This window comes from Nerophis ophidion, linkage group LG17 (genome assembly GCF_033978795.1).
Source record: "Nerophis ophidion isolate RoL-2023_Sa linkage group LG17, RoL_Noph_v1.0, whole genome shotgun sequence".
Classification (NCBI taxonomy): Eukaryota; Metazoa; Chordata; class Actinopteri; order Syngnathiformes; family Syngnathidae; genus Nerophis; species Nerophis ophidion.
Genome location: NC_084627.1, coordinates 1,150,870 through 1,160,869, shown reverse-complemented (window position 1 = coordinate 1,160,869; position 10,000 = coordinate 1,150,870). Strand labels below are relative to the sequence as shown.

At 38.9% G+C, this 10,000-nt stretch overlaps 1 protein-coding gene across 2 annotated transcripts in view; it reads right to left on the bottom strand.

Annotated features, from left to right (window-relative positions):
* Positions 1 to 10,000, bottom strand: part of LOC133535767 (uncharacterized protein KIAA2026-like) — a 20,988-nt gene that overhangs the window by 6,070 nt on the left and 4,918 nt on the right. For both annotated transcript variants that reach the window (XM_061875682.1, XM_061875681.1), the window contains 6 exons: positions 8,850 to 9,393; positions 5,676 to 5,876; positions 2,908 to 4,262; positions 1,414 to 1,475; positions 282 to 371; positions 82 to 197 (listed from right to left, as the gene is read on the bottom strand). In XM_061875682.1, the coding sequence (XP_061731666.1) occupies positions 82 to 197; positions 282 to 371; positions 1,414 to 1,475; positions 2,908 to 4,262; positions 5,676 to 5,876; positions 8,850 to 9,358 (2,333 nt within the window). In that variant the 5' untranslated portion in view covers positions 9,359 to 9,393. The remainder of the gene's footprint in view (positions 1 to 81; positions 198 to 281; positions 372 to 1,413; positions 1,476 to 2,907; positions 4,263 to 5,675; positions 5,877 to 8,849; positions 9,394 to 10,000) is intronic.

Below are 10,000 nucleotides of genomic sequence, written 5' to 3'. Positions count from 1 at the left end.
GGAAGCGAGTGGAGCTTTGTGCTGCTTAACAGAGGTAAACCGGCACAGTAATCTCAATTACTGCTCGAAACTGAAGAGTACCTGTTTCTTTGAAAAGCCTTAACAAGTTTTGGTTCCCAGGGTGAGAGTTCATTCCGTAGTCTGATGAGAGTGCTGTGAAGTTCCTTCACAGCTTGTCTTCGATGGTACCAACGATCCTGAAAGATCAAAAGGAAAATTGAGACACTTATTTTCCACTTCCAAAGAATAAATAAATCATCCACATGAACTCGGTCGCCTACCAATTTCTTTTTTGTACTCTCCAGTTCGTCAAGCTCATCTTCGGTTTTGCTGATCAGCTCTCGCAACTCTTGTAGACTGGTGCAAACCAACTACCGAAGAGGATTTGAAAAGTTAAGTGCATTGATACCTCAACTTGAGTGCCCCAACTTAAGTTGTCTCAGCTAATTGTTACAATCATCCCCGCCATTAGTTGGTGCAGAAAATATCTCCACAAGCCTGCGTAAGATCCAACCAAAACATCTTGTCTTACTCGCTAGCATTAGCGAATGGCTAGAGATTGACAAAACATTGGAAGAAATAAAGTGGGTGTGAAGGTCAGCGTTGAGAAAAAGTAGTGTATTATAGACATTTAATTGAAAACCAAAAACTATCAAAGACATGACCGAAATACTGCAAAGCAATTCGAGTGTATCACAGCTACCGTAGTCTGCACCACACTGAAGCAGAACGAGTCAAACACCAGCCAAGAATGTAAAAATAATATCTAAACAGTAGACATGCATCCATGAAAATATGGAAAATCTGCTGATGGTGTGTTTGACGGAGAAGCAGCTGGAAGGAGATAGCGTAGAGGTCCAATCTCCAAGGTAAATGCTGTACAATATTACATTACTTCATAAAACTAGTTGTTAGCAGTACTTTCTTTTGCATTGTTTTTATTCAATATTTCTATCTAAAAATTCAATTTTCTCTTTATAAGACATTTTACATGTTAAAATGTTACCAATTAAATTAAATAGATTCAAGATCATTTTAATGGGAGACTTTGAAAAAGTTGATTTACTGGTGTAATACAAAATTGAGAATTATTAATCCTAAAAAGAAGCGACAAAAATATAAACATCACCAAAATAATGGTTGTGCGGAGTCATTTTCAGTGGATCGAAAATCAATACAACTGTACAGTGACTACTCTAAAATCTATGCAAGGCTGGAGGCAAAATATAATTATCTTGCTATTCACTTGTTTTTAGCTGGCTATTTTAGACGATAATGTATGAGTGTTGATAGATAATAAATGTATATACTGCTATACAAACTGTACACAGACTACTCTAAATGACATACATTTTTGTCCCTTATGAAAATATAGTAAAATAGTTGCTGGAATGTGAGTGAGTGTGTGGCTACCTTAAACGATGGCTCGACTGAAGGCTCGGCTTTGATTTTTTTTGCAGACTCAAGCTTTTTTCCTGTAAAACCAACAGCATTTTAAGGAAATATGTGCATGTGCAAGTGGCTTGAAAAAATAAAGCAAGCATTAGCAGCTCAAGCGAAATTAACTAAATTAAAAATCTGACATTTTACAAAGATTATTGATAAGCAAGTCAAATCACTTTGCAGAATAAGTGTAGAAATTAGAGAAAAAACGGGAAATGGGAAAATAAAGCACACAGGCACAATGTAACAAAAAAAGGTGAAATGCTGATCTCATAACTAAAAATAACAGAGCTGCCTTTAAATATATATATATATATATATATATATATATATATATATATATATATATATATATATATATATATATATATATATATATATATATATATATATATATATATATGTGGGGGAAAAATCACAAGACTACTTCATCTCTACAGAACTGTTTTATGAGGGGTTCCCTCAATCATCAAATCTCCTGATGATTGAGGGAACCCCTCATGAAACAGTTCTGTAGAGATGAAGTAGTCTTGTGATTTTTCCCACACCTACATATTGCGCTCTGCCACGGTATCAAGCACTATTCTCTGGATAATCCAATCAAGACACACATACATACATACATACATATATACATATATATATATATATATATATATATATATATATATATATATATATATATATATATATATATATATATATATAGTTGAGATTTCTGTGGTTTATCCGTTATACGGTGATAAATACCGCGGTAGAACGGAATATACATTAGGTCAGGAAAAAACAGAGGCTATATCGTCCCTACAAGCCTGTTTCACGCATGCACACACACACACACACACACACACACACACACACACACACACACACACACACACACACACACACACACACACACACACCTTCTCATTCAATGCATTTTCTTTATTTCCATGACTATTTACATTGTAGATTGTCACTGAAGGCATCAAAACTATGAATGAACACATGTGGAGTTATGTACTTAAAAAAAAAAAGGTGAAATAACAGAAAACATGTTTTATATTCTATTTCTGATCACTGCACTGCACACTCTTGGCATTCTCTCTATGAGCTTTAAGAGGTAGTCACCTGAAATAGTTTTCACTTCACTGGTGTCATAGTTTTGAGGCCTTCATTGACAATCTACAATGTAAATAGTCATGAAAATAAAGAAAACGCATTGAAATGAGGTGTGTCCAAACTTTTGGCCTGTAATGTGTGTGTATATATATATATATATATATATATATATATATATGCATACATACACACACACACACACACACACATTATATCTATCTATATTATACACACACACACACACACACACACACTGGATTTTATGAAACATAAAATCATAAACATTTGGAGGAGTGCTATACATTCAGGTCATTTAAATACATTTCTGGGTCTGACGTAAACAATAACCTTTTTCCTTACCTTCTTTATGCTTTCTCTTCTTATCTTTCCTCGGGCTCGTCGTGGTAATTTCCTGCAGAGCGGATTCGCTTGCCTGGGCCGGACACGGGCTCGTATTTTGCTGTGTCTTTTTCTTCCACTTCCTTTTTTTCGACCGTGTTCTGTCTTCTTTGTCGAGGTTTTGAGGGCCGTGCTGCTTGGACTCGATAGTTTGGTGACGATCTAAAAATGGGGTTGGTGTGAAAGGGCTTTCTACTTCCGCGTTGGTTCCGAAGGGTGGCGCTGGTGATGTGACGTCCACAGAGCGGGCGGGCGACCTACCTGTGTAGCTATGTTCTCCGACATTCAGACAAGCATCCTGGCTCTCTGTTTTAATTCCACGCACAGGGCCTAAGCAGAAACCGTCTTTGTTTACTGATTGATCTAAAGTATCTTCCTTAAAATGTCTTTTCCGCACTATTGAACTCGGAACAGGAATTAAGTCATCATCCGAGGACCATGCATCACACACCTTCTCCTCCTTCATGGACCAAAATTGTTCTTCATGTTCCCCTCCGTCCCCATTTTCCCTTTTAAAGCACCTCAATGTCTCCCCCGAGTCCACTAAAGCCCCGTCCTCCTCGTCCTTCAATCCGCCACGATTTTTCGCCTGCATGTCCACCCTTCTCACCAGCAATGAAGGGAAGGGGAAAGCAGGAGGCATGCTGGGGGTCTGGCAGTAGATCCTCAAGTCCGCCCCGCAGAAATGTGGGAAATGTATGTAGGCGTTGTCCTTGGTGTCGTATCCCAAAATGGACTCCCTGCACTCATGTATGGGCTGGGCCAGTACAGCATCCTGGACGTCCTTCTGGGTCTCATACACGTGATCGCACAGCCCCTTGAGGAGCCACACACGCTGGTAGAAGGGCAGCAGGTGAAAGGGCCTCTCCTCCAAGGGGCTCACCTCCCCCAGGTTGCGGAAAAACTGGTGACAGAGCCCCAGCTGCTCGGCCCGAGCCGTCTGAATGCGGGCGGCGCCGACTGTTCGATACCAGCCCTTAACGCGCAGCCTGAGCTCCGCCTCCCAGCGGCGGTACGGCAGGGCGGGTCGGCGGTGCAGCGTGGGCCTCCTTTGCCACGGGGACAGGAGAGAGGACATGATCTTGGAGAGGAGGGTGCTACAGCGGGGCATCAGCAAGCAGCGCTCCAGCTCGAAAAAGACAACCTCAGGGAGGTTGAGCGCGGTCTGAGCCAGGCACAGGAAGTGCCCGATGGCAGGGAGCTCCCAGAGGGTGTCCACAGGGTGGGGGGACGCCTGGGACAGCAAGGTATACTCCCACTCTTCCACCGCCTTGGCTGACATTTCTCCGGCTTCTTTCTTCTCCAGCTCACGTTGTCTGAAAAATAACCACAGCATTTCACTTAAAACTAAACTTAATACCAGTGGACCTCCTCCAATGGTAATTAACTTGATATACTTTTTGTACAAATGTTATAATGTTGTCTGAACCACTACACTTTGAATTGTTGTGGAAACTCTTGACGTTTTGGCAGTTAAGTTTACAAATTCATTTAAATTCAGCAATAATGGAAAAAAAAAAAACGAAAAAAACTTTGTCATAGTTCAAGTAGGACTAATCAATTAAACCAATTAACCAGTCCAAAAAAAGCAGTTCACATACACACACACACACGCGCACACACAATGGAATAACTAAACTTCTTCTTATAAATTACAAATATTGTAAATAAAATTATAACACTACAGTGGAATGATGCATGATTGCAAATCTGAACATTCTGAAGGAAGGTTTGATGTTTTATGAAGGCCACACTTTTACACTGCAACAGATCATTTCAATTTATTTTATTATTTATATGGCTTAACCTCAGATATTACACAATGAAAAAAAAATATCGATCGATAATATACAGGGCCCTCCATGTTTGAACATCCTAACAACTTTGTAATAGTTCAAGTAGGACTAACCAATTAAACCAATTAACCAGTCCAAAAAAAGCAGTTCATAAACACACACACACACACACACACACACACACACACGCACAAACAATGGAATAACTAAACTTGTTGTTATAAATTACAAATATTGTAAATAAAATAATAACACTACAGTGGAATGATGCCTGATTGCATATCTGAACATTCTGAAGGATTAACCTCAGATATTACACAATGAAAAAAAAATATCGATCGATAATATACAGGGCCCTCCATGTTTGAACATCCTGAAAAAACTATTATTTGGTAGAAAAACATGCCTCAATATGAATATGCTCATCATTAAAGGATGAGTAGTTACTTAATTTTATTTTTAATTATCTTCAATATCCAAAGACCAGCTTTAAATGAAAAGTTGCATGACAGTTGAAAATGTTAAATTTCTAGCAGCTAAGAAAAATGTATTACAATTTTTGGCTGTATAGTTGCTTGGTATGTTTTGTGATGGCCACAGTTTGACTCTGGAACAGATTATTTCAATTTATATCATTTACTACAGGGAGAAAAAAGGGTTAACCGCAGTTATTGTTAAAACCCAAGTTTTTAAAAAATACTTTTTAAAGACATTCATGCTGGTTCTAGATATTGGGCCGTTTCTAGTTTTATATTTTATTTATTTTTATTACTTTTTCATTATTATTAATATATTTTATACACTGTGGCACTTTGAGGTTGTTTGCTCAACGTAAAGTGTTTTTTTTTTTTTTACAAATAAAATAAATTATTATTGTTATTCTGCAATAATGGTTTCAGCATCAATCACATTTTACACGAGTGATCAACTTACCGTCTTTCTTCCTTGGCCTTCTGCTGCTCCTCCAGCCTGAGAGCCTGCACCATGAAGGACTCGTGCCCACCGACAGTGATTGTGGCCAGGCTGCGAGAGGACAGTCGCCTCCTTGTGGACGTCCCGCCTGGAGCTCGTTCCTCCCCTGCGCCGAAACGTCCTCCTGAAGTCACCGCCAATGTCGTCTTCTCTCGAAGTGTCCTATTTTGGGCAGGAAGTGAGATCATATTCATCCGCTTATCTTGCGTCAATGACTTGAATTGTGTGGTGCGAGACGACCTCAGTGTAGCCCCTGGGGCATCTTTTGGATTTGTCCCAATTAACACAGTAAATGCTTAGTTGTATTAGTTTGTTAAAAACTTTATCACACAAGGTAAATCAACGCACTCCGTGCGGTGATTGTGAGTGGCAGCGTTTCCTACGGGACTACAATTTATTTACGGCAGTTTTGGGCGACGGCGCATTTAAGAATCTGCGTAATTGGCTGTGACCATTTGCAAAAAGTGAGTGGGAAAACATAAAAAGCTCACAATAAAAAAAATACATTGCTGCGTCGCCTTTTTTTAATTGTTCCGTCGCCGGTGCTTTCAGCAGCGCACGGTGCTTGCCTAGAAGAGCAACACAGGAGGGCCCTTGTAGTCTCAAATAAATTTGTCGCTAAATCGCATCTCGAGGTTCCACTTCAACACTAATGATCCCCCCTGCACCATCCTCTCACTCTTCGCTATAGCAGGTGCGTTATATTTATTTATGAGCGAAACAAGCACATAATTTGTGATTGTATGGAAAATGGCGTATTACCGTAAATGCCACGAGAGGTACGTCTATTGGTATGCCACAGAATCACTTAATCAAATATTGTACGCGCAATTAATTTTATTTTAATCATTAGGTAAGTCTGTTATTTTGCTATATTCAAACTCAGTGTTACTGTTCAAACTGTGAGTAATGTTACAGTGGCCATATGCGTTAAATAAAACCTCTGCCTTGCTTTTAATGAATACTTAAGCCTACTGCATTTTAATGTTGCTCATTGTGGTGATACTTTTTCTGAGGTGGTAGTTTGTGGGGGGGAAAAAACATCTATATTATATTAATTGCAGTCTCCTATAGTTTGGTTTCAATAAACATAGGCATTAACAGCTGTGGCTGTAGGCTAGTGGTTCTCGAATGGGGGTATGCGTACCCTGGGGGTACTTGAAGGTATGCCAAGGGGTACGTGAGATTTAAAAAAAAATATTCTAAAAATAGCAACAATTCATAAATCCTTTATAAATATATTTATTGAATAATACTTCAAAAAAACATGAATGTGAAAAGAAATGCAACAATACAATATTCAGTGTTGACAGCTAGATTTGTGTGGACATGTTCCATAAATATTCATGTTAAAGATTTCTTTTTTTGTGATTAAATGTTTGGAATTAAGTTCATGAATCCAGGTGGATCTCATTTACAATCCCCAAAGAGGGCACTTTAAGTTGATGATTACTTCTATGTGTAGAAATCTTTATTTATAATTGAATCATTTGTTTATTTTTCAACAAGTTTTTAGTTATTTTTACATCTTTTTTTCCCCAAATAGTTCAAGAAAGACCATTACAAATGAGCAATATTTTGCACTGTTATACAATTTAATAAATCAGAAATTGATGACATAGTGCTGTATTTTACTTCTTTATCTCTTTTTTTCAACCAAAAATGCTTTGCTCTGATTAGGGGGGAATTGAATTAAAAAATGTTCACAGGGGGTACATCACTGAAAAAAAGTTGAGAACCACTGTGCTAAGGGGTACGTGAGATTTTTTTTTAATATTCTAAAAATAGCAACAATTCATAAATATTTTATAAATATATTTATTGAAAAATACTTCAAAAAATATGAATGTAAGTTCATAAACTGTGAAAAGAAATGCAACAATGCAATATTCAGTGTTGACAGCTAGATTTTTTGTGGAGATGTTCCATAAATATTGATGTTAAAGATTTGTGTTTTTGTGAAGAAATGTTTAGAATGAAGTCCATGAATCCAGATGGATCTCTATTACAATCCCCAAAGAGGGCACTTTAAGTTGATGATTACTTCTATGTGTAGAAATCTTCATTTATGATGGAATCACTTGTTTATTTTTGTACAAGTTTTTAGTTATCTTTATATCTTTTTTACCAAATAGTTCAAGAAAGACCACTACAAATGAGCAATATTTTGCACCGTTATACAATTTAATAAATCAGAAACTGATGACATAGTGCTGTATTTTACTTCTTTATCTCTTTTTTTCAACCAAAAATGCTTTGCTCTGATTAGGGGGGAATTGAATTAAAAAAATGTTCAAAGGGGCTACATCACTGAAAAAAGTTTGAGAACAACTGCTGCAGGCAACCTCTTGATGTTGTCTTTGTTAGCACCATAGGATCGCATGAGCTGCACTAATGAGAATCATGATTTGATAGCAGCTTTATCTACCCCTGCCTGCGTCTCAAAATTGCTACTCAGCTATTAGTCCGTTTGACTTTTCCATGCACTCCGAAACCTTATTGAAAAGTTTACTTTTAGGAGCTCATTTTTATTTGACAGTTTTTGAAATATCTTGTGTGACATCATGCATATAAGTACACTTTATTTGTTTTAAATTATTGTAGTGGCCTTCTGTACAAAAAGTGCACTTTAATTTAGTGTTGTTTTGTTATGTCATTTTAGTGACATCATGCACAAAAGTGCACTAATAGCTTGTTTTAAAATGTCTCTGACAATCTTGCACTTATGATTTGGAAATGACTTGAATGTTTGTGCCACTGCTTAATAACTGTTTGATAAATACAGTTTTGGTCAATTGACTTTAGTTGTGATTTTTCTCTCTGCGTGAAAGTTTAAAATTAGCATATATTAATGCAGTATGAAGAATGTTTGAATGTAGACACATAGAATCATCATACTGCTGTGATTATATGTATCAAGTGTTCATTCAAGGCTAAGGCAAAATATCGAGATTTATATCGTGTATCGCGATATGGCCTAAAAATATCAAGATATTAAAAAAAGGCCATATCACCCAGCCCTAGCTACTACACGACTGTATTTTAATGTTGGTCATTATGGTGGTTCTTGGAGAGCCAAGTGTTTTTCCAAGGTGCTACTTGGTGACAAAAGTTGACATAACAAAAGCTCGATACCTGGATAGCAGCGTGAGCTTCTGCTCGAGCATGATTTCCAGCTTTTGAGCCTGTTTGGACATCCAGTGGTCCACGCCATGGCAACGGTAACAGTTTTCCAGCATCAGCCTGAAGTCCGTCACAAACTCTGTTATGGTCTTATACTCCCGGCACGTGAACTTCTCCTCCATGATTTGCAAACTCATCAGCTGCTTGAGACCGCGGACGCCCCGTGCGCCTCGCTCCCGGGTTTCCTGATGGAGAAAGGGGCCGGCGATGCCTTTCTGCTTCTCCAGCAGAAAGCAGAATATCCTGTAGGCTTGCTGGACCTCGTAGCTGGCGTTCTCCTCGCCGTCGGTGGAGATGCAGACCTCGGGCAGGGAGATGTCGCTGTTGGAGAAGTCCGACATGCCGTCGTTGCTGGTGGACGGGTGGTCACTCAGGGCGACTATGGTCTCCGCCTCACAGGCGCCATTGCTGAGGTCCATATCTTCAGCGGGGCTCCTCACCCATCTGGAACCTGAGGACATGATGTTGGACTCTTACGGTGCCATCTTGGAAGAACCTGTACGGTGAAGTGAAGAGAAGAGAAGTGAATTATATTTATATAGCGCTTTTCTCTAGTGTCTCAAAGCGCTTTACATAGTGAAAACCCGATATCTAAGTTACAATTAAACCGTTGGATCGGTTCGCAGCCGAGTGTGAAGCGACTGGGATGAGAATCAGCACCTCCAAGTCCATGGTTCTTTCCCGGAAAAGGGTGGAGACCCTGGCCCAAGTGGAGGAGTTCAAGTACCTAGGAATCTTGTCCACGAGTGAGGGAAGAGTGGATGGTGAGATAGACAGGGGGATCGGTGCGGCGTCTTCAGTAAAGCGGACGTTGTATCTATCCGTTGTGGTAAAGGAGCTGAGCCGAAAGGCAAAGCTCTCAATTTACCGCTAGACCTACGTTCCTATCCTCACCTCTCCCGTCCAAAGGCAAAACCCAGTAACTCAATTTTGGTCAAAACTGAGCTGATAATAATTTTGGAGTTCCTAGGTCAGGGGTCGGGAACCTTTTTGGCTGAGAGAGCCAAGAATCCAAATATTTTAAAATGTATTTCCGTAAGAGCCATATAATTTTTTTTTCAACACTGAACACAACTAAACGCGTGCATTTTTAAGTAAGACCA